The sequence below is a fragment of the Hyla sarda genome, chromosome 4 (assembly GCF_029499605.1).
Source record: "Hyla sarda isolate aHylSar1 chromosome 4, aHylSar1.hap1, whole genome shotgun sequence".
Taxonomy (NCBI): Eukaryota; Metazoa; Chordata; class Amphibia; order Anura; family Hylidae; genus Hyla; species Hyla sarda.
Genome location: NC_079192.1, coordinates 401,703,108 through 401,728,602, shown reverse-complemented (window position 1 = coordinate 401,728,602; position 25,495 = coordinate 401,703,108). Strand labels below are relative to the sequence as shown.

The 25,495-nt window shown below is 42.8% G+C and overlaps 1 protein-coding gene across 3 annotated transcripts in view; it reads right to left on the bottom strand.

The window, feature by feature from the left end:
* CYFIP2 (cytoplasmic FMR1 interacting protein 2) overlaps positions 1-25,495 on the bottom strand; it is a 109,403-nt gene that overhangs the window by 6,134 nt on the left and 77,774 nt on the right. For all 3 annotated transcript variants that reach the window (XM_056517359.1, XM_056517360.1, XM_056517361.1), the window contains 10 exons: positions 25,406-25,482; positions 23,114-23,222; positions 21,217-21,336; positions 20,579-20,778; positions 19,025-19,112; positions 16,332-16,475; positions 13,559-13,649; positions 11,646-11,776; positions 9,691-9,763; positions 4,299-4,393 (listed from right to left, as the gene is read on the bottom strand). In XM_056517359.1, the coding sequence (XP_056373334.1) occupies positions 4,299-4,393; positions 9,691-9,763; positions 11,646-11,776; positions 13,559-13,649; positions 16,332-16,475; positions 19,025-19,112; positions 20,579-20,778; positions 21,217-21,336; positions 23,114-23,222; positions 25,406-25,482 (1,128 nt within the window). The remainder of the gene's footprint in view (positions 1-4,298; positions 4,394-9,690; positions 9,764-11,645; positions 11,777-13,558; positions 13,650-16,331; positions 16,476-19,024; positions 19,113-20,578; positions 20,779-21,216; positions 21,337-23,113; positions 23,223-25,405; positions 25,483-25,495) is intronic.

Here is a 25,495-nt window from a genome sequence, read left to right as displayed (position 1 = left end):
GACACAAATTTCTGTGGCTAATACCACAGTGTGACCCATTCATTTAAACGTGCCAAACATACTCTAAAAGTGACTACATGCGACACATTTGCCAGCGTATACTGTTTTTGAGTGGGACTCAAAATCTTGGTCGTTTATGGTTTCGAGCCCCCATACAAAACAGTACGTGCGCCTATATGTGCAGAATGTAGTCACTTTTTGACTACATTTGGTACATTCAAATGAATGGCTTCAGCGGGGTCACACTGTGGTATTAGCCGGCATCCCATTCTCTTGAAATTCCAAGAAAAAAAACTGTGCAAAGTCAAAAACCGTATGGTGAAAAAAGTTCTGTACGGTTCCAATTGACTCCCATGTTAAAAAAAAAAATAAAGTATACAGTTTAATACGGTTTTTCAGCCGGACCAAAAACCGGGAAAAAAAAAGGAAAAAAACGTATGGTTTGAAAAATGGAGACAACCATATACAGTGCATAAAGTTTTGAATGGGAAGTCTATGGGCGCGGTTTTCTGTACAGTTGCATACGTTTCTTTTTTTAAGAAACTGTATGCCGAAACTGTATAGCAAAATTGTGTTGTGAACCCACCCTTATCATCAGTTATTGTCAGTTTTTTTAACATTTGTTTTTTATACTGAGCATGCTGAGTACAGCTTTACAAAAAAAGGGTTAAAAACGTGATTAAAAAAAACGGATGTAACTGGTAATAATGGATGATAACGGATGAACAACATCAGGTTTATTAATTAAAAAAAACATTAAAAATAAGGGCTGATGGTCATCAGTTATCATCCGTTATTACCAGTTATTGCATCCGCTTTATTGTGAAGATTTTTGGTGTATACTATGATAACTGCATGTGGTATAAGGAAAAAGTGGCGTGAAGAAACCCTACACATCCTGAACTTTTATTGCTAGGTGGCGCTGTGGGCCTCTGGCTCTGCTTGATTTAGGCTTTTAGTCACAAACATGAATATTTATTATTTTTTTGTACAAATCATAAAAGCAAAGTTGTATGAATGTGGCAAAAGTGGCAATATCAAAATGTGCTGGATAACTTGTTTTCAGAAAACATATGGGTATAGTCATCCTGAGGCTTCTAATCCTAGTGGGTTATAATCATAAAGTGCCACCAAATGGATGAATAGGTGGGAAAAAGTTTTTAACTGGGTACTCCACTGGAGTGAAATAAAATCTATTAAAAAATCTTAATCCTTCCAGTACTTATCAGCTGCTGTTGTGATCCACAGGAAGTTCTTTTCTTTTTGAATTTCCTTTCTGCCTGACCACAGTGCTCTCTGCTGACACCTCTGTTACAGCCTGTGCTCTGATGACTCGGACCGTATCGGGGAGCGGAGTCTAAGGTGCCGCTGGTCTTCACCATGTGCGGACATGTCGCCCGTGAGCACATTGTCCCTGCGCCCGCATGCGAATCCCGGCCCGTCACTTACCCTGTACTGCTGCCGCTTCCGCTCCTGTGTCTCGGCTCCGCAGCGTGTGCCCCCGTCTCCTAGGGAGCGTGCGCGATAGAGCTCTGAGATTTAAAGGGCCAGTACGCCCATAATTACTGTATGCACCTGACACTACCTTATAAAGACCCTGCACCTTCCACACTTCCCTGCCGGATCTTCAGTGCCATTTGCCTGAGAGAAAGCGTACCCTTTGCCTGATTGCCATTCCCGTGTATCCAGACCTTCCTGCTACGTTTTTTGACTACGAACCTTTGCCGCCTGCCATGACCTTTTGCTTTGTTTGACTACGCTACAGCCTCTTCCTTTAGTACCTCGCCTTGCCCAGTTACCTGTGTGGTCGAGCCATGTCGGGGGTAGCGACCTGGGTGTCGCCTGCCGCAGCAAGTCCATCCTGCCTTGCGGCGGGCTCTGGTGAAGACCAGCGGCACCTTAGACTCCGCTCCCCGATACGGTCCGAGTCATCAGCCACACATATTAGAGGATCCACATCCAGCTCCGTGACAGCCTCCACCCAGGTGCGGGACAACCTCTGTCCATTTTAGGAACTGTCCAGAGCAGGAGGTTTTCTATGGGGATTTGCTCCTATTCTGGACAGTTCCTAAAATGGACAGAGGTGTCAGCAGAGAGCACTGTGGTCAAGCAGAAAGGAAATTCAAAAAGAAAAGAACTTCCTGTGGATCATAACAGCAGCTGATAAGTACTGGAAGGATTAAGATTTTTTAATAGAAGTAATTTACAAACCTGATGAAAACCTATAGCTTATGCCTCTAGGACCTCACCAATGGTGCATAATGCTGTGGGCAAAGATAGATATAACAGCGTTTACTCAGAAATGGTTTTTTAATACAGATTATAAAATATAAAATATAATATATAAATATGTAAAACAGTAACAAAATATCACATTACACTGGCACTATCTGATGAAAATCTCACTGGGCCCTAGTGAGATATCCAAAATATAAAAAAGATATATGAATAAATTGATGTTCTAATAAGTCCATAAATCTGCAGATAAAAAATAAAAATAAAATAAATCCGCAAAAGGTGTGGATAGATGTTTGGGTTTATGGCAAAATAATTGTAACATAAAGTCAATAAAAAAGTTGAAGAATGGATGATACAGAGTAACTCTCACCACTGCTTCTGGCTTGATGGATTGTGATGGATGAATCGCAGCCTTGTGTTCCTCGTGTACCCCAATATGGTGGAGGGGGGCACAGGTTGATACGTCTCCCTTAGCAGCCCCGTTGGCTGGGGGGGCGCAAATGGATGTTGCGTACCCTGAGCTCCGATGGCGGAGGAGCATGCAGCAGTTTCAGCGCTGGGGACTTCGTTCGCTGGCCGCCTTGACACAGATGGCACTAGTCTGGCGCTCCGGCAGGAGTGTCAGTCGGCTCGGGTGCGACAACGGGTCTGGCGATGATGGTACGCCGGGAGCGGTGGAAGGTCCGGGATTGGCGTCCCACGTGGAAGCAGGAGATGAGGCTATGCGATGCAGTAGATGGTAAAGTTGCAGTCAGGCAGGGCGGAGTAAGACAGATTTAACTCCTCTGTCACCAAAGTGTTTGCAGATGGACACTGATGGTAACTGTGTGAACAGTGCCAGATTTCTAAACGCGTTTTGGGGTACTGGGAAACATGGACCTCCGACCCCTTCCTCGGTAGAAATGTGAAATCTGGCACTGTTCACACAGTTACCATCAGTGTCCATCTGCAAACACTTTGGTGACAGAGGAGTTAAATCTGTCTTACTCCACCCTGCCTGACTGCAAATTTACCATCCACTGCATTGCATAGCCTCATCTCCTGCTTCCACGTGGAACGCCAATCCCGGACCTTCCACCGCTCCCGGCGTACCATCATCGCCAGACCCGTTGTCGCACCCGAGCCGACTGACACTCCTGCCGGAGCGCCAGACTAGTGCCATCTGTGTCAAGGCGGCCAGCGAACGAAGTCCCCAGCGCTGAAACTGCTGCATGCTCCTCCGCCATCGGAGCTCACGGTACGCAACATCCATTTGCGCCCCCCCAGCCAACGGGGCTGCTAAGGGAGACGTATCAACCTGTGCCCCCCTCCACCATATTGGGGCACACGAGGAACACAAGGCTGCGATTCATCCATCATAATCCATCAAGCCAGAAGCAGTGGTGAGAGTTACTCTGTATCATCCATTCATCAACTTTTTTATTGACTTTATGTTACAATTATTTCGGGATAAACCCAAACATCTATCCACACCTTTTGCGGATTTATTTTATTTTTTATCTGCAGATTTATGGACTTATTAGAACATCAATTTATTCATATATCTTTTTTATATTTTGGATATCTCACTAGGGCCCAGTGAGATTTTCATTAGATAGTGCCAGTGGAATGTGATATTTTGTTACTGTTTTACATATTTATATATTATATTTTATAATCTGAATTAAAAAACAATTTCTGAGTAAACGCTGTTATATCTATCATTGCCCACAGCATTATGCACCATTGGTGAGGTCCTAGAGGCATAAGCTATAGGTTTTCATTATTATACATTATTGTTGCCGGTGGGGTCCGGCTTTAGCTTTAACTGCCTCGGTCCTTCTGTTGTGAGCTGCACCTTATTTTAAGTTTTTAATTTACAAATCTGTTTAACTTTCTGGCACCAGTTGATTAAAACATTTTTTTTTCCCCACTGGAGCACCCCTTTAATGGCTTTCAAGATCTCTGCTTGTTGTCATTCAATAGGAACTTTATTTGTTTACTTCCAAAACATCTTTAATCCTTTTGTGTCGATGACAGTATCATTGCCTTTATCTATATCCAGTTGGTGGCCTCCATACCTGTGGTGTGCCCAGTCTCTCGATCAATGGGACAAGATGCAGTGGAGCATACTTGGCTTCGAGCCGCTTCATCCTCACCTCCAGACGTTCCCCCTCTAATAAGAAAACCCAATATGAATACAGCCGGTCAACACTGCCAAAATACTTCAAGCTTCAAAAGGAAATATTCATGAGTTTTAATACAGTGAAACCTCTTTGAGAAGACCTAGGACAGTGTTTCCCAACCAGGGTGCATCCAGGTGTTGCAAAACTACAAATCCCAGCATGCCCGGACAGCTGAAGGCTGTCACATGTCCTATAGACGTCTGTCGCATTGATGGCCAATTACCACAGATCTCCAATCTCACTCCCCATAGGTGTATGTCTAACGCTATATAGATGAAAGTCACATGTCCTTTAGATGTCCGTCACATCACAAAAAATGAATGAGGAACTATAATAAAAGGTAAGGAGTGGACTATATTCTGGGTGTACGTCTCACACCATGTATGTTATATTCCTCACCAAATAGACATGTATCCTTCCTCCTATATAGCGAGCTTGACAAGCATTCACTTAACGTTATCCTACCATATATTACTTTCACACCCCCTACATACTGGACCACAGGCACCTCCTCCTGAGCACATAAACAGATACCGTATTTTTCGCCGTATAAGACGCACTTTTTCTTCCCCAAAACTGGGGGGGAAAAGTCGGTGCGTCTTATACGGCGAATACACCCCTATCGCGGCGGTCCCTGTGGCCATCAACGACCGGGACCCGTGGCTAATATAGGACATTACCGATCGCGGTGATGCCCTGTATTAACCCTTCAGACACGGCGATCAAAGCTGACCGCCGCGTTTTAAGGGAAAGTGACACTAACCCGGCTGCTCAGTCGGGCTGTTCGGGACCGCCGGGGTGAAATTGCGGCGTCCGGAACAGCTTACAGGACACCGGGAGGGACCTTACCTGCCTCCTCGGTGTCTGCTCCGTGCCGGGATCCCCTGCATGGCCGGTGCTCTCCTTCGTCGTCATCATGTCGTCGCGCACGCCGTCCCATCATCCAATGGGAGCGGCGTGGGTAGCGACGTGATGGCAGCGACGGAGAGCGAGGATACCGGGCAGCAAAGACGTTCTGGAGCGATGGGGACACCCTGGAGACGCGGCGACAGCGATGGAGGGCGACATCCAGGGCAGCGGTGACGAGCGGTGATGGGTCTGGAGCGGCGGGGACACGTGAGTATTACCTCCTATACCAGTGGTCTTCAACCTGCGGACCTCCAGATGTTGCAAAACTACAACTCCCAGCATGCCCGGACAGCCAACGGCTGTCCGGGCATGCTGGGAGTTGTAGTTTTGCAACATTTGGAGGTCCGCAGGTTGAAGATCACTGGTATAGGAGGTAATACTTACGTTTGAAGATCACTGTTGGGTTCAGAATCTTTTTTTTTCTAGATTTTGCACCTTTAAAATTGGGTGCGTCTTATATGCCGGTGCGTCCTATAGAGCGAAAAATACGGTACATATCACATATATCTCTTTTTCATTTTTCAAAAACATATCGGGGGAGATTTATCAAAACCTGTCCAGAGGAAAAGTTGCCCAGTTGCCCATAGCAACCAATCAGCTCGCTTCTTTCCTTTTTAACAAGGCCTTTGCAAAATGAAAGAAGCGATCTGATTGGTTGCTATGGGCAACTCAGCAACTTTTCCTTGATAAATCTCCCTCATCATGTACAGTATTAACAAGTCATATCCCGTTAGGTGTCTGTGCTCAACATTACATGGATTATCATTCAAGGGGAATATATTTAAGACAACGTGGGGTATTTATGAAGCCTTTTACTCAGGTTTTCCTGGTTAAATTTGTCGCAGTGCAATGTTTGTGACTTTTGTCTGCTTCTTTTCATTTAGGTTCTTTTTAGTTTTTTGCTGCGGCAGACGTGTTTTAAGTTGAGTCAGTGTTGATGTCCTGCGGCCGGGTACTTGCGAGCGGATGTAAACAGCGAGTGAGAGCTGTCAATCATCCGTCCGGCTCGCTGATTGGCCCGCAGGACATCAGTGATGAATGGGCAATCAGAAACTTGGCGTGTGACGCGGTATACATCCCTAACGAGGATTGGTTAATAAATGCGTGTGGTAGCAACATGGAGGGAGATTGGTGTTACCCCCTGGGCATTTTGAGATGCTGATTGGTTTGCAGTCTAAGCGTTAAAGGGGTACTCCGGTGCTTAGACATCTTATCCCCTATCCAAAGGATAGGGGATATGCTTCATCGCGGGAGTCCCGCCGCTGGGGACCCCAATGATCTTGCACGCGGCACCCCGTTTGTAATCAGTCCCCGGAGCGTGTTCGCTCCGGGTCTGATTAGCGGCGACCACAGGGTCGGCAGCGTGTGACATCACGCCTCCGCCCCCGTGTGACCTCACGCTCTGCCCCTCAATGCAAGCCTATGGGAGGGGGCGTGATAGCTGTCACGCCCCGTCCCATAGACTTGCATAGAGGAGCGGAGCGTGAGGTCACACGGGGGCGGAGGCGTGATGTCACACGCCGTCGGCCCGTGATCGACAGTAAATCAGACCCGGAGCGAACACGCTCCGGGGACTGATTACAAACGGGGTGCCGCGTGCAAGATCACGGGGGTCCCCAGCGGCGGGACTCCCGCGATCAAGCATCTTATCCCCTATCCTTTGGATAAGATGTCTACGCACCGGAGAACCCCTTTAAGATTGGCTCCAAACATCTCATATACTAGTGGCACCATATAAATAGGCTCATTTTACCCTGACACTCATTGCTGTCAGTTGTCCCCTTGATAAAGCCACTAAAGTGGCGAAACATGTCGGGGTGTGGCAGTACTGTATTTTAATTAGCAATTCCACTGCAGTCTATGTGTAATAACAGCCAATCAATAAGGTCCGGGCTGAACAACTCACGCCTGCGGTGCACAGCAGGTGTTAGGTGCTTAGTGGTGTAACACCCTGGATACACACCGCATTACCAAATACTGATTAAATGCCACATATATAAGTGGCTATTTGGAAGAAAGATCATGTACCTCCATTTTGGGTACTAATCAGTCACCCCCAGAATTTATAAGAACAACATCCCACTTCTAAACTTGAGATAGGAGTTTTTTCTTTTGAGCCCAAGTGGACTCATTCACCAGCAGGGGATGACCAATATAGTACCTAGGGACGATCACATATACCTATGACCACAGTGGAATTGTGCTTTTAATACGTTTGATTCCTCACTTATACTTTATTATCATTTGGTTAAATAAAAGTTAAGTTTTACTATTAGGCTGGAACTCCACTGAGGTTTTTTTCCCCGCAAAAACGCCGTCAAAAACGCCAATTTTCCCGCAAGGCGTTTTTTCAGTGAAAAAACGCTGCGTCCAGATGTTAGCTGCAAGTTAATAGTAAACTGCAAAATGCCAGATTCACTTGGCGTTTTTCAGTTTGGCATTTTTTTAAATCCTTTTGGCGTTTTTCAGCAATTTCAGGCTCAGAGGCCGGATTTTCAAAACGCCCGACAAAACCTAATTTGGCGTTTTATGCCCTGAAATCGTGGCGTTTTTATTCTTTTTTGAACTTTAGTGATCCAAAAAAGTGATGGAGATGCCTTTTTTATTAAAATTTCATAGGGTACCATTAAAAAATAATAATAAAAAAGATACAGTAGTGATGGAAAAAATTGTACCTAACGAAATTTATCTTTTTTATTACGAAATGTTTATTAATTTTTAAACAGGGATGAATTTATGTGAGCGGGTAAAGCACTAAAAATATAGCCGACAATAATAAAAATGTAGTGTGTGTGTTTTTCTCACTTTTTTAATATTTTTTACATTTTTTCAGTAGTACTAGTACTCCCAGCATGGAACACACTGTTCCATGATGGGAGTAGTACCTGTACTAATAGACAGATTGCCCGTTGCGATCCTCTTGTAAAGATGCGGCGGCAGCTCTTTTATGGTCCCCTGCAGAGCTGTGATTGGCCAGATAGTTCCAGCCCATCACAACTCTCTGTGAGAAATCGGAATATGTGTATATATACGGCATGCAGGGAACCATAGGAGAGCGGCCGCCGCATCCATACATTATACCGGAGGATCACAGCGGGTGTCAGGAGTTATACCCACTGTGATCTTTCCTACTACTACTCCCAACATGGAGCACACTCTGCTCCATGCTGGGAGCTGTAGTACCTGCATTAATAGACAGATTGCAACAGGTGTCAGAAGTTACACTCGCTGCGATCTATTAATGCAGGTACTACAGCTCCCAGCATGGAGTAGAGTGTGCTCCATGTTGGGAGTAGGAGTACCTGCAGTTAAGGACACATCACAGTGGATGTCACTACTGACACCCGCTGTGATCATCTTGTCTATAGCAGAGATGGAGCGGCTGTATACATCGCTCACATCCCTGCTCTGCACTATATTCTGGGCCGGCCACTCATTCATTCGTCTTTTCCTCAGAGCTGTGATTGGCTGCAACCATCCGGCCAATCACAGCTCTGGGCGGAAAATATGAACGACCAGTGATGTGAATAGAGCAGAGATGGGAGCGCTGTATAGAGCCGCTCCGCTTCTCTGCTATATAACGGACGATCGCATCGGGTGTCAGACTGACACCCGGGGCGATATGTCTGTAGTACAGGTACTACTACTCCCAGCATGGAACAGTGTGACCCATGCCGGGAGTAGTAGTACTACATAAAAAATGTAAAAAAAAAAAAGTTAAAACACACACACACTTTATCAAAAAATGTATAAAAATGTTGTTATAAAAAATAAACATTTAGTTAAATACATTTTTTCATCCCTACTGCATCCTTTTTTTTTTTTTTGGTACCCAACTATTTTGTAAAAAAAAACGCCAAAGGGGCCAAAAACGGCAAATTCCACACAAAGGTAAAAACGCAAGAAAAAATACGCAGTTTTTCTGGCGTTTTTTTCTGGTGTTTTTATGCCCAAAAAAATCGCAGGGCAAATATCTCAGTGGAGTCCTAGCCTCAGTGTGACACATGCAATATAGAGGTCTTTTTTCTTAACCCCTCGGGGTTAAATTGTTGTAGTCCAGGAGTTTTTGGAAAAGCTGCATACTTTGGCGCAAAACACCCAAAAGAGCGCAAATCACCAACAAATAAAAAAGCGTAAAAAGATGTTCACCTACACCACCTTTCATGAATATCCCCCCAGGGAATCTGTGCACTAGAGGTACAAAGGGGTGAGCTGGATAACCCTTTACTTACCAGTCACTATTTGTTCTATACTGGGAGTGATGTAATCTAGAAGTGTCCTCAGCACAATTGTTGGTCTCTCCAATATATTGTACAGACATTATTCTCTCCTTGTGATCTATAAGATCTTTCTATTGGCCCATTCATGCAGGACATACCTTTAATGTACACACGAGGTAGAATGTTCTGGAATGGGGCTGCGTGAAGAAGATCGCATACTTCCTCCTGGGACTAGGGAAATAAACAAGAACAAAGTGTGTATAGCAAAAAAATTACATTTAAAGTGGTACTCCGCTGCTCAGCGTTTGGAACAAACTGTTCCGAATGCTGGAAGCCTGTGATGTCATAGTCCCGCCCCCTCATTACATCATGCCCCGCCCCCTCAATGCAAGTCTATGGGAGGGGACGTCATGACCCTTGCCTCCCGCTTCAAGCGTTCGGAACAAAATGTCCTGAATACTGGGGTAGCGGAGTACCCCTTTAACTTCTCATGGTTTTCCAGATCTCTATTTGCTGTCATCCATGTTCACACTGGCCGAAAACTTGCGGAACGTTTGCCAGAAAATACAGGCATACATTCCGCACGTTTACTTGAACAGGCGGCACTAGGACCACTCAGAAATGCGCCGTCTCCATAGACAATGCATTTCCGAGCAGGTTCACTGTTCCTGCAGACCGCGAAATCGGGAGAAATTCCGCCATGTGCACAGTGCAGCAGAATGGGACTCTGCTGCAGAGGGATTTTCGAATGGAATATTCCCGTGGAATTCCGGCCAGAAATTCTGCTCAGTGAAATCCATCTTGGTCATGTTATAGACATACAGGTGCACAGCTCAGTCTTGTATTAAGCCGCGCACCTACGTGACCATCACATAGAACTGGACAGATGTTTTGGAAGTAAACAAATAAAGTTCCTATTGAATGACAGCAAGCAGAGATCTTGAAAGCCATTAAAGGGGTACTCCACTGGCAGAGATTTTCTTTTTTTTTTTTTTTTTTTTATCAACTGGTGCCAGAAAGTTAAACATTACTTCTATTAAAAAATCTTCCAGTACTTATCAGCTGCTGTTATGATCCACAGGAAGTTCTTTTCTTTTTTAATTTCCTTTCTGTCTGAAAACAGTGCTCTCTGCTGACACCTCTGTCCATTTTAGGAACTCTCCAGAGTAGGAGCAAATCCCCATAGTAAACATCTCCTGCTCTGGACAGTATCTAAAATGGACAGAGGTGTCAGCAGGTGTCTGGCACTGTGGCCAGACAGAAAAGAAATTCAAAAAGAAAAGAACTTCATGTGGATCATAACAGCAGCTGATAAGTACTGGAAGGATTAAGATTTTTTAATAGAAGTAATTTACAAATCTGTCTGGCACCACCTTTAAAGGGGTACTCCAGTGGAAAACAATTTTTTTTTTTTTTTAAATCAACCGGTGCCACAAAGTTAAACAGATTTGTAAACTACTTCTATTAAAAAATCTTAATCCTTCCAGTACTTATCAGCTGCTGTATGCTCCACAGGAAGTTCTTTTCTTTTTTAATTTCTTATCAGTCTGACCACAGTGCTCTCTGCTGACACCTCTGTCCGTATCAGGAACTGTCAAGAGCAGGAGAGGTTTGCTATGGGGATTTGCTCCTACTCTGTACAGTTCCTGACATGAACAGAGGTGTCAGCAGAGAGCTCTGTGGTCAGACTGATAAGAAAATCAAAAAGAAAAGAACTTCCTCTGTTCAGAGTAGGAGAAAATCCTCATAGTAAACATATGCTGCTCTGGTCAGTTCCTAAAATGGACAGAGATGTCAGCAGAGAGCACTGTGCTCGTGATGTCAGCAGACAGAAAGAAAACCATTTCCTCTGTAGTATTCAGCAGCTAATAAGTACTGGAAGGATTAAGATTTTTTTTTAATAGAAGTAATTTACAAATCTGTTTAACTTTCTGGTACCATTTGATTTTAAAAAATGTGTACAAAATACAAAAAAATAAATAAAAATAGATTGGGCAATGTTATCCCTTTTCATCATATAAAGAATAACCTTTCGCGAAAATAGACCCTAATGGAAAAATTCAATATCTTTTGGAATAATATAAAGTACTGATATAATGTATGAGGGTCTCACCAAAGCTTGTTCAATGAGTAAACAGAAGAGCACTGCGTTGCCCACTTCTCTCAGGCTCTGGAACACATCTGTCTTCAGCTCAGCATACTCAATAATGTCCTTCAGCTGATGGTGGAAGAACTCCAGGATGCCTACAAGTGATGAAGAAATGCCTTAACGCAGTGTTCTCCAACCAGTGTGTCTCCAGCTGTTGCAAAACTACAACTCCCAGCATGCCCGGACAGCCTTCGGCTGTCCGGGCATGCTGGGAGTTGTAGCTTTGCAACAGCTGGAGACACACTGGTTGGAAAACACTGCAATAACGAGAGACGTCCATTACATTTATACTGCTTTAAAATGCTTTAGGTATTTTGTACAATATATATATATATATATATATATACACAAGAAAAAAAAAAGTGGCCTCATTTAGGGTCCCATCCTAAATGAGGCCACCTTCCCGTGGTGGATGGGGGACACGTTTTGATCAAAAAGTGCGCTAAGAGCCTCAATTTTTTGACCAATGTGTGCTGCTGCAATTCTCTTTTTTTGTATACTATATATATATATATCTATATCTATCTATATCTATCTATATCTATCTATATCTATATAGTTACAATATTAATCGGTTCCAGGACAACCACTGTATGTTGAAACCATTGTATGTTGAGACCATAACTCTGTGGAAACCTGGGAATTGGTTCTGAAGTCACCAAAATGTCATCCAAAAAAAGGAAAAAGTGAGGACTAAAGAAAAATAAGTAGATAACTAATATAGATAAAGGAAATCCTTACATATAAAAGTAAGAAAGATCTGCTGGGAGCTGTAATCACTGTCTATGTAGAGGACAAGAGCTTCTTCGGGGTCCTGTACAGTACACAATGTCCTAAAAAAGTAACATGGAGCCGCGCTCACCTGGTGTCCAAAGGAGCAGCTAACCCTGGTATAGGTAAAGAGTACAGAACATGTAATACCACCCTGTACTGTAGGGGGCGCTACCAGACACCAGTCAGTGCATACACTTCAGTAATACAGGGGAAGAGTACAGAACATGTAATACCACCCTGTACTGTAGGGGGCGCTACCAGACACCAGTCAGTGCATGCACTTCAGTAATACAGGTAAAGTGTACAGAACATGTAATACCTCCCTGTACTGTAGGGGGCGCTACCAGACACCAGTCAGTGCATACACTTCAGTAATACAGGTAAAGAGTAGTACAGAACATGTAATACCTCCCTGTACTCTAGGGGGTGCTACCAGACACCAGTCAGTGCATACGCTTCAGTAATACAGGTAAAGAGTACAGAACATGTAATACCTCCCTGTACTGTAGGGGGCGCTACCAGACACCAGTCAGTACATACACTTCAGTAATACAGGTAAAGAGTATACAGAACATGTAATACCTCCTTGTACTGTAGGGAGGCGCTACCAGACACCAGTCAGTGCATACACTTCAGTAATACAGGTAAAGAGTAGTACAGAACATGTAATACCTCCCTGTACTGTAGGGGGCGCTACCAGACACCAGTCAGTGCATGCACTTCAGTAATACAGGTAAAGAGTACAGAACATGTAATATCTCCCTGTACTGTAGGGGGCGCTACCAGACACCAGTCAGTGCATGCACTTCTGTAATACAGAGGTATTACCAGTAAAATGCCCATTCTGATTGGTTGGTTCTTCCAGCCAATGACACGTTTCGCAGATCTGGACTGTCCGTAGCATTGTATGTAGAATATGGTTTCAAGTTACAATGGTCCCGAAAAGACCATTGTATGTTGAAACTATTGTATGTTGAGGCAATTGTAAGTTGAGGGATCACTGTATATGTGTGTGTGTATATATATATATATATATATATATATATATATATACATATATGGCAGGGATTCGGTTGCACTTTACAGATGTTATCTGGCTTTACCTGGAGATCCATACTCATGACGAGGCAGGCGACAAATTTTTGGCATGACCTCAATGAGGGTCTTCACGTACTGCAAGATGGTACCCTGAAGCTACAGAAGAAATGACACAGAGATGTAACAATAATAACACCATAAAGTATGTCATCTAGAAGTCCCTGTCATGTCCTAAACCCATTCACAAATTACTTAGATAAGTGACCTCTAACCTATCGCTTTCCAGTTGTTGCACAACTACAACTCCCAGCATATCCTGGCAGGCGTCTTTCGTCCTGGGACGTGTAGTTTTATAACAGCTAGGGTAGCGCCAGTTTTAAAGGGGTACTCTGGTGGAAAACTTTTTTTTTTTTTTTTAAATCAGCTGGTGCCAGAAAGTTAAAAAGATTTGTAAATTACTTCTATTAAAAAATCTTAATCCTTCCAGTACTTATTAGCTGCTGAATACTACAGAGGAAATTATTTTCTTTTTGGAACACAGAACTCTCTGCTGAATCACGAGCACAGTGCTCTCTGCTGACATCTCTGTCCATTTTAGGAACTGTCCAGAGCAGCATATGTTTGCTATGGGGATTTTCTCCAACTCTGGACAGTTCTTACAATGGACAGAGATGTCAGCAGAGAGCACTGTGCTCGTGATGTCAGCAGAGAGCTCTGTGTTTCAAAAAGAAAAGAATTTCCTCTGTAGTATTCAGCAGCTAATAAGTACTGGAAGGATTAAGGTTTTTTAATAGAAGTAATTTATAAATTTGTTTAACTTTCTGGCACCAGTGGATTAAAAAAAAAAAGTTTTCCACCAGAGTACCCCTTTAACCCCAATAATGATACTACAGGCTTCCTAGAGCTGCATCAAGACGTTCACCTACGTGTCTTATAGCAATGATAATATATTGTGGTATTTGTAGGAGACAGTGAATAGTATCTTCTTAGGGTATGTTCGCACAGGCCAAAGCAGCGCTGATATATGCGATGGCCCCAAATCGACATACGATACTTTTATATGTCGGGGCCATCGTATTAACTGCTATCCGACAGCGCAAAATGCTTAAGCTACTGTCGGATAGCAGTTTAAGCATCCCGGACAGGTTCGCTTACCTATTCCCGCTGCTCCGGGTCCACTTCCCGATCCTCCGGCGTCTTCTGCACCTTCTCCAGGGTCCGGGCCTCGCTTTCCGGCGTCGTTATTACGTCACTATGCACGCCGCGCCGGCGCCGCAACGTAATAACGTCACCAGAAAGCGAGGCCCGGACACCGGAGAAGATGCGGAAGACGCCGGAGCCCCTGGGACAGCATCGGGAGCGGTGAGGACGCGGTCCGGAGCGGCGGGGACAGGTGAGTATTAAATGCACTTTTTACATTGCACGAATCCCTCAACATACAATGGATTCGACAAACGATGGGTCGGTCGTTTGGAACGAATTACCATCGTATGTTGAGGGACCACTGTTTATAAATGTGCTGTCACCTACGTAAATCTGCTCCCACTGACGTCAATTGGATCTGGGGAAACCTGAAAAAGTGACATCACTTCTTTTCAGCACTGAAGCTACAATTTAAGTCCCCCCCCCCCCCCCATTAGCTCCACTGTTAGCAGTGTGAATGCACCCTTATCCTGTCTAATTTCTTCTAAAAACAGCACCACACCTGTCTTCTTGTTGTATGTGGTATTACAGCTTGGCTCCACTAAATTCAATGGAATAAGTAAATAACAACAGAACTAGCACTCGAGGTCTATCAATATATGGCGCATGTACAATAATGAAACTGAAATAAGATGAAGTTTATTTAGATAAATAATGTATAAAAATGTGTAAAAATGATATGCTATCTTAAAGGGGTACTCCGGTGGAAAACATGTTTTATTTCTTTTTAATCAACCGGTGCCAGAAATTGAAAAAGATTTGTAAATGACTTCCATTAAAAAAATCTTTACCCTTCCAGTACTTTTTAGCAGCTGTATCCTACAGAGAAAATTCTTTTCTTTTTGAATTTCTTTTTTGTCTTGTCCACAGTGCTCTCTGCCGACACCTCTGTCCGTGTCAGGGACTGTTCAGAGCAGGAGAAAATCCCCATTGCAAACCTATGCTGCTCTGGACAGTTCCTGACACGGACAGAGGTGTCAGTAGAGAGCACTGTGGACAAGACAAAAAAGAAATTCTAAAAAGAAAAGAATTTACTCTGTAGCATACAGCTGCAAAAAAGTACTGGAAGGGTAAAGATTTTTTTAATAGAAGTAATTTACAAATCTGTTTAACGTTCTGGCATCAAATGATTTAAAAAATAAATAAAAATGTTTTCCACCGGAGTGCCCCTTTAACTGACAGGGCCCTTGTCAGAGAGTAGACTAAAACACAAAAACTCAATTTTATTTGTATTTATTGTATTTTAGTCTACTCCTTGACAAGGACCCTGTCAGTTGAGATAGCATATACATTTTACACATTTTTATACATTATTGATCTAATAAACTTCCCCTTATTTATATATCAATATTGTACATGCGCCATATATTGATAGGACCTCGAGCGCTATAGTTCTATTGTTATTTACTTATTCCATTATCACACTTACGGTTTAGTGTCTCACTAGATGCTCGGTCTCCACATTGTTTTATCAGTTGCAGAGAGCCGTCCCGCTTCTCCTTTCTTCCTAAATTCAATGGAACAAAGCTGCAATACCAGACACAACCTGAGGACATAGGTGTCGCTGTTGCCATGTTTCTAACCCAGGATAACCCCTTTATAAACCACATCCAACCATGGTAACCCTCATCTTACCAGACTTTTGACAATCTTCAGTAGTTCCTCCATCACTACAGCAATCCCTTGATATCCCAGCAAGCGGCAGATGGTCTTGAAGTGTGGTGGCCCCACGAAATTTCGGTATGAGCTATATATGTGGCTGTAGGCTATATTGAGAGGCTGCAGAAGAGGGATACAAATCGAAATAACACCAGTTATACCTCAATGTCAAAGGGGTACTCTATATATATTCTAATTTTCCATATCATCAGAAGCCAGTTTGACTTATCACAAGAGTTATTAACTTAAAGGGGTACTCCGGTGAAAAACTTTTTTTTTTTTTTAAATCAACTGGTGCCAGAAAGTTAAACAGATTTGTAAATGACTTTTATTAAAAAATATTAATCATTGCAGTAGTTATTAGCTGCTGAATACTACAGAGGAAATTCATTTCTTTTTGGAACACAGAGCTCTCTGCTGACATCACAAGCACAGTGCTCTCTGCTGACATTTCTGTCCATTTTAAGAACTTTCCAGAGTAGGAGAAAATCCCCATAGCAAACATAGGCTGCTCTGGACAGTTCCTAAAATGGACAGAGATGTCAGTAGAGAGCACTGTGCTCGTGATGTCAGCAGAGAGCTCTGTGTTCCAAAAAGAAAATAATTTCCTCGGTAATATTCAGCAGCTAATAAGTACAGGAAGGATTAAGATTTTTAGCTGCTTAATCCTTCCAGTACAAATCTGTTTAACTTTCTGGCATCAGTTGATTTAAAAAAAATAATAAAATTCCACCGGAGTACCCCTTTAAGTCAATAACTCTTGTGATAAGTCAAACTGGCTTCTGATGATATGGAAAATTAGAATAATACTGCCCAGGCACAGACTGATGCAAACGATGGGTAAAAACTGGGCCATGAAAGACAGAAGCCTCCCAGTGCTCGATAGGATCGAACGACAAGGTATCACTTGTATATGGTAACTTGCAACTTAAAGGGGCACTCCGCCCCTAGGCATCTTATCCCCTATCCAAAGGATAGGGGATAAGATGTCTGATTGTGGACATTGGGGACCCCCACGATCTCCATGCTGCACCCAGCATTCATTTAAAGCGTTGGGTGCAGTGCCGGAAGTTCGTAACGTCAAGGCCACGCCCGCTCGTGGCATCACAGCCACGCCACCTCAATGCAAGTCTATGGGAGGGGGCGTGGCCCAGCATAGAGGCTGTGAACACAGCAGCTGGAAGCTCTGAACCTTCTCCTCTCTGTTTACAACTGCATGTGCAGAGAGAATAAAGATCGGTGCTCATATAGTAAAATGAATGAGGGCATGCAGTAAGGAAGAGCACAGTACTGGCTCCTGTCTGTCTGATTCACAGGCAGGGAACAGTGCTGAGCTTGTCTGTGTCCCGGCTGCAGTCTGAGATTTAGGACTCCAGCATGAGTCTTAAAGGGGTATTCCAGGAAAAAACTTTTTTTTATATATCAACTGGTTCCAGAAAGTTAAATAGATTTGTAAATTACTTCTATTAAAAAATCTTAATCCTTTCAGTACTTATGAGCTTCTGAAGTTAAGGTTGTTCTTTTCTGTCTAAGTGCTCTCTGATGACACCTGTCTCGGGAAACGCCCAGTTTAGAAGCAAATTCCCATAGCAAACCTCTTCTAAACTGGGCGTTTCCCGAGACACGTGTCATGAGAGATTACTTAGACAGAAAAGAACAACCTAAACTTCAGAAGCTCATAAGTACTGAAAGGATTAAGATTTTTTAATAGAAGTAATTTACAAATCTGTTTAACTTTCTGGATAACCCCTTTAAATCTATAAAAAAAAAAAGGCTTGCTTGCGGCCAGGACTGGTAGGGAGATTTTTTTCAAAGTGGAAAATTAAATAGAAAGAAGCATATTTTTTAATAACATGCAATTGGAAAGTTATTCTGCATACATTAAAGGGGTACTCCGGTGAAAAACTTTTTTTTTTTTTTAAATCAACTGGTGCCAGAAAGTTAAACAGATTTGTAAATTACTTCTATTAAAAAATCTTAATCCTTTCTGTACTTATTAGCTGCTGAATACTACAGCGGAAATTCTTTTCTTTTTGGAACACAGTGCTCTCTGCTGACATCACGAGCACAGTGCTCTCTGCTGACATCTCTGTCCATTTTAGGAACTGTCCAGAACAGCATATGTTTAGCTATGGGGATTTCCTTTTACTCTGGACAGTTCCTAAAATGGACAGAGGTGTCAGCAGAGAGCACTGTGCTCGTGATGTCAGCAGAGAGCTCTGTGTTTCAAACGGAAAATAATTTCCACTGTAGCATTCAGCAGCTAATAAGTACAGGAAGGATTAAGATTTTTTCAATAGAAGTAATTTACAAATCTGGTTAACTTTCTGGCACCAGTTGATTTAAAAAAATAAATAAATAAAAGTTTTTCACCGGAGTACCCCTTTAATCTATAATATATAAAAAGTTTTTTTGGATGAAAGGTACCCTTTAAGAAGTTTGGAAGCGGGTTAGGCACACTGAATGGGACTAACATGCTTCCAAATACCGACAGGTGAAGTCATAGCATAGATGCTGATAGCAGAAATTCAAAGATAGTGAGAAGAATTGGCGAAATGGCGCATGGATATCACTACAGATCAATTTCAATACCGGAAGACACCGCGCCTTTGACGGAAATGGCGCATGGATATCACTACAGATCAATTTCAATACCGGAAGACACTGACCTTTGATCCATATAGGTAATAAGGCTGTACATTGGCTGGCTTGTCTCTCTGCGGTTCCTGCGTGAAAGGAATGGCTGTACGGACAAACCTGAGAAAGGAGATGTAAGGGGGTTAAAAACTAACCTAATGAATACAGTGGTCCCTCAAGTTACAATATTAATTGGTTCCAGGACGACCATTGTATGTTGAAACCATTGTATGTTAAGACCAGAACTCTATGGAAACCTGGTAATTGTAATGAAGAACCAAAAATGTCATCCAAAAAATAGGAAAAAGTGAGGATTAAAGAAAAATAAGTAGATAACTAATATAGATAAAGCAAATCCTTATATATAAAAGTAATAAAGAGCTGCTGGGAGCTGTAAATCACTGTCTATGTCAGTGTTTCCCAACCAGGGTGCCTCCAGCTGTTGCAAAACTACAACTCCCAGCATGCCCGGACAGCCGTTGGCTGTCCGGGAATGCTGGGAGTTGTAGTTTTGCAACAGCTGGAGGCACCCTGGTTGGGAAACAATGGTTTATGTAGAGGACAGGAGCTTCTTCAGGGTCCTATACAGTACACACAGTGTCCCAAATGGAGCCGCCCTTACTTGGTGTCCAAAGGAGCAACTAACCTTGGCACAGGTAAGGAGTAGTACAGAACTTGTAGTTCCTCCCTGTACCAAGGGGGCGCTACCAGACAGCCAGTCAGTGCATGCACTTCAGTAATACAGGTAAAGAGTACAGAACATGTAATACCTCCCTGTACTGTAGGGGGCGCAACCAGACACCAGTCAGTGCATACACTTCAGTAATACAGGTAAAGAGTACAGAACATGTAATACCTCCCTGTACTGTAGGGGGCGCTACCAGACACCAGTCAGTGCATACACTTCAGTAATACAGGTAAAGAGTACAGAACATGTAATACCTCCCTGTACTGTAGGGGGCACTACCAGACACCAGTCAGTGCATGCACTTCAGTAATACAGGTAAAGTGTACAGAACATGTAATACCTCCCTGTACTGTAGGGGGCGCTACCAGACACCAGTCAGTGCATACACTTCAGTAATACAGGTAAAGAGTACAGAACATGTAATACCTCCCTGTACTGTAGGGGGCGCTACCAGACACCAGTCAGTGCATACACTTCAGTAATACAGGTGATTTACCAGTAAAATGCCCATTCTGATCGGTCAGTTCCTCCAGTTGCGACGCGTTTCACAGATCTGGACTGTCCGTAGCATTGTATGTTGAGTCTGGTTTCAAGTTACAATGGTCCAGAAAAAAACATTGTATGTTGAAACTATTGTATGTTGAGGCCATTGTAAGTTGAGGGATCACTGTACATCAACAGCCACAGAGAATGTGACGTTTTTTATCTCACTTATAAGTAGGGCTCAAGTCCTGCAGGAATGCGTGGGAACTGAGTTCCTGCACTTTTTTTCACAGCTGGAGCACCGTTCCCATTAGCAGGAGTCCTGCAGGACCAGCACTAGAGTAGAAATCTTGGGGCAAGATCCCACACTTTTCTTCCCAGGACTTGACCCCTGCTTATAAGTATATGAACCCACCGGTTGGTGGAGCCATTGTAGCAATAGTTGGGTAAGAAGTCAAAGTTCAGCTCCCAGAAGACGTGCAGTGTGTTTCTTCCATACGGAGCCGATACGTTGTGATTGGCCTCCCGGAACATGGCGTCAAAGCTGTCCAATGTCAAATGCTTGGAGAGAAGTCGATGCGTCAGACGATTGATGTCAAGAAGCCACTCGAGTTCCTGGAAACAAGAGCGAGAGATGTATAAGGGATGGTTATTGGTGATTGGGACTGCAATGGGCACCAGGCAATGCTTCATTTCCCTTGTGGTGGCGCTATTGTGGTGCAGACTAGAGATGAGCGAACTTACAGTAAATTCGATTCGTCACGAACTTCTCGGCTCGGCAGTTGATGACTTATCCTGCGTAAATTAGTTCAGCTTTCAGGTGCTCCGGTGGGCTGGAAAAGGTGGATACAGTCCTAGGAAAGAGTCTCCTAGGAATGTTTCCACCTTTTCCAGCCCACCGGAGCACCGGAAAGCTGAACTAATTTATGCAGGATAAGTCATCAACTGCCGAGCCGAGAAGTTCGTGACGAATCGAATTTACTGTAAGTTCGCTCATCTCTAGTGCAGACGACATGGTAGTAACTTAGTATCAGGCAGTCAGATCACACTCACCACAATAGAGGTCAGATCTTCACTTTCAAAGCGACTGATCGCCTGATCCAGAGATTTGTACATGGCGGCTGAGATTCGCTGAGTGATCAGCCTGTTTAGGTCAATGGATCTGCCCAGTAGCTGTAAGGAGGATAAATATATAGTTATAGGATTTCATCTAGAGCAGGGTTTCCCAACCAGGGTGCCTCCAGCTGTTGCAAAACTACAACTCCCAGCATGCCCGGACAGCCTTCGGCTGTCCGGGCATGCTGGGAGTTGTAGTTTTGCAACAGCTGCAGACACCTTGATTGCGAAACACTGAGCTAGAGGAAAACTACATCCTATTTAGCACACAGGCTTTGTAAATAGTTTAAAGGGGTACTCCAGTGGAAACATTTTTTTTTTTTTTAAATCAACTGGTGCCAGAAAGTTAAACAGATTTGTACATTACTTCTATTAAAAAATCTTAATCCTTCCTGTACTTATTAGCTGCTGAATACTACAGTGGAAATTCTTTTCCGTTTGAAACACAGAGCTCTCTCCTGACATCACGAGCACAGTGCTCTCTGCTGACATCTCTGTCCATTTTAGGAACTGTCCCAGAGTAAAAGGAAATCCCCATAGCAAACATATGCTGTTCTGGACAGTTCCTAAAATGGACAGAGATGTCAGAAGAGAGCACTGTGCTCGTGATGTCAGCAGAGAGCTCTGTGTTTCAAAAAGAAAAGAATTTCCTCTGTAGTATTCAGCAGCTTATAAGTACTGGAAGGATTAAGATTTTTTAATAGAAGTAATTTACAACTCTGTTTAACTTTCTGGCGCCAGTTGATTTATAAAAAAAAAAAAGTTTTTCACCGGAGTACCCCTTTAAATTAACTGGTGCCGAAAAGTTAAACAGATTTGTAAATTACTTCTATTAAAAAAATCTTAATCCTTACAGTACTTATTAGCTGCTGAATACTACAGAGGAAATTATTTTCTTTTTGGAACAAAGTGCTCTCTGCTGACATCACAAGCACAGTGCTCTCTGCTGACATCTCTGTCCATTTTAGGAACTGTCCAGAGCAGCATATGTTTGCTATGGGGATTTTCTCCTACTCTGGACAGTTCTTAAAATAGACAGAGATGTCAGCAGAGAGCACTGTGCTCATGATGTCAGCAGAGAACTCTGTGTTCCAAAAAGAAAAGAATTTCCTCTGTAGTATTCAGCAGCTAATAAGTACTGGAAGGATTAAGATTTTTTAATAGAAGTAATGTACAAATCTGTTTAACTTTCTGGCGCCAGTTGATTTAAAAAAAAAAAAGTTTTTCACCGGAGTACCCCTTTAAATCAACTGGTGCCAAAAATTAAACAGATTTGTAAATTACTTCTATTAAAAAAAACTTAATCCTTCCAGTACTTATTAGCTGCTGAATACTACAGAGGAAATTATTTTCTTTTTGGAACACAGAGCTCTCTGCTGACATCACGAGCACAGTGCTCTCTGCTGACACCTCTGTCTATTTTAGGAACTGTCCAGAGCAGCATATGTTTGCTATGGGGATTTTCTCCTACTCTGGACAGTTCTTAAAATGGACAGAGATGTCAGCAGAGAGCACTGTACTGGTGATGTCAGCAGAGAGCTCTGTGTTCCAAAAAGAAAATAATTTCCTCTGTAGTATTCAGCAGCTAATAAGTACTGGAAGGATTAAGATTTTTTAATAGAAGTAAAGTACAAATCTGTTTAACTTTCTGGCGCCAGTTGATTTAAAAAAAAAAAAGTTTTTCACCGGAGTACCCCTTTAAATCAACTGGTGCCAAAAAGTTAAACAGATTTGTAAATTACTTCTATTAAAAAAAACGTAATCCTTCCAGTACTTATTAGCTAAAGTTTTCCACCGGAGTACCCCTTTAACATACAGTTGAGGAACTACGCACCTGTACATGTCGCTGCTTCAGCAGAGTCTCATAGCGATTGGATGGTGGGTATGGAATGATCACTCCATAGTTCTTACATTCTGCCCGGAAGCGTTTGTCCAGCAGAACACTGGGGATGAGAAATAATGTTTAATATATAACAATGAATAATCTATAGACACTCAATAATACTAAAGGGTTAATTCACACAGACAAGATTTCTTACGGATTTTTTTAAATCCACCGCAGATTACAGCATCGGGCATGTGAATGAGATTTTACAATTCAGAAGAATGAGCCAATTGCATAAATGATTGCGTGTAAACATACCGTAGGGGAACATTCATACATACTTTCTATGGGAATTCCGCTTGTGGAATTTCTGCAGCGCATTATGTTGCTGCAGCAAATCAGCTGAGGATTTTCCACAGCAGAAGTCCTTTTTTTATAGTGAAGTTCTCTCAGAATCAATTTCTGGTTTTGCATAAAAAGAACTGCATCAATAAAATAAATAAAAAATCTATATACAGTCATGGCCGTAAATGTTGGCACTAGAGATGAGCGAACTTACAGTAAATTCGATTCATCACGAACTTCTCGGCTCGGTAGTTGATGAATTATCCTGCATAAATTAGTTCAGCTTTCCGGTGCTCTGGTGGGCTGGAAAAGGTGGATACATTCCTAGGAAAGAGTCTCCTAGGACTGTATCCACCTTTTCCAGCCCACCGGAGCACCTGAAAGCTGAACTAATTTATGCAGGAAAAGTCATCAACTGCCGAGCTGAGAAGTTCGTGACGAATCGAATTTACTGTAAGTTCGCTCATCTCTAGTTGGCACCCCTGAAATTTTTCAACAAAATGAAGTATTTCTCACAGAAAAGTATTGCAGTAACACATGTTTTGCTATACACATGTTTATTCCCTTTGTGTGTATTGGAACTAAACCAAAAAAGGAGGAAAAAAAAGCAAATTGGACATAATGTCACCAAACACCAAAAAATGGGCTGGACAAAATGATTGGCACCCTTTCAAGCATGTGATGCTCCTTTAAACTCACCTGGGGCAAGTAACAGGTGTGGGCAATATAAAAATCACCCCTGAAAGCAGATAAAAAGGAGAGAAGTTCACTTAGTCTTTGCATTGTGTGTCTGTGTGTGCCACACTAAGCATGGAGAACAGAAAGAGGAGAAGAGAACTGTCTGAGGACTTGAGAACCAAAATTGTAGGAAAATATCAACAATCTAAAGGTTACAAGTCCATCTCCAGAGATCTAGATTTGCCTTTGTCCTCAGTGCGCAACATTATCAAGAAGTTTGCAACCCATGGCACTGTAGCTAATCTCCCTGGGAGTGGACGGAAGAGAAAAATTGATGAAAGGTGTCAACGCAGGATAGGCCGGATGGGGGATAAGCAACCCCATACAAGTTACAAAGATATTTTTTGGTTTAGTTCCAATACACACAAAGGGAATAAACATGTGTATAGCAAAACGTGTTACTGCAATCCTTTTCTGTGAGAAATACTTCATTTTCTTGAAAAATGTCATGGGTGCCAACATTTACGGCCATGACTGTAAATACGGCATATGAAGATGAGATATAAGAACATGATATGAGGACGGGATATAAGGGTCGGGAAATTAGGTCAGGATGTAAGGACGGGAAATAAGGGTCGGGAAATGAGGTCAGGATATAAGGACGGGAAATAAGGGTCGGGAAATGAGGTCAGGATATAAGGATGGGATATAAGGGTCGGGAAATGAGGTCAGGATATGAGGATGGGATATAAGGGTCGGGAAATGAGGTCAGGATATAAGGACGGGATATAAGGGTCGGGAAATTAGGTCAGGTTATGAGGACGGGAAATAAGGGTCGGGAAATTAGGTCAGGATATAAGGACGGGATATAAGGGTCGGGAAATTAGGTCAGGATATGAGGACGGGCTATAAGGGTCGGGAAATGAGGTCAGGATATAAGGACGGGATATAAGGGTCGGGAAATGAGGTCAGGTTATGAGGACGGGAAATAAGGGTCGGGAAATGAGGTCAGGATATGAAGTCGAGATATGGGGTCGGGATACAAGGTCAGGATATGAGGATGAGAGCACCATGGTTGCCTTTTCTCTTTCACAAGGTTTAGGTAGGCAGACCGGGCAATGCTAAGTACTCAGGTGGTAAATAAATAAATAAAAACTAAAATATATATACTGTATATATTTATATTATATCATACGTGGGGCTGTGGCATTAACCTAAAAAGACTGTTTTACAAAAAGCTTATCCATACAATGTATAGCAGTCAGGACTCATCTATACCTGCCGGACATGGCCTTGTAGTAGGCGAAGATCTGGTCTGATAACTTGTACACAAACTGGTCAAAACACAAATTTACCTGGAACAGAAAA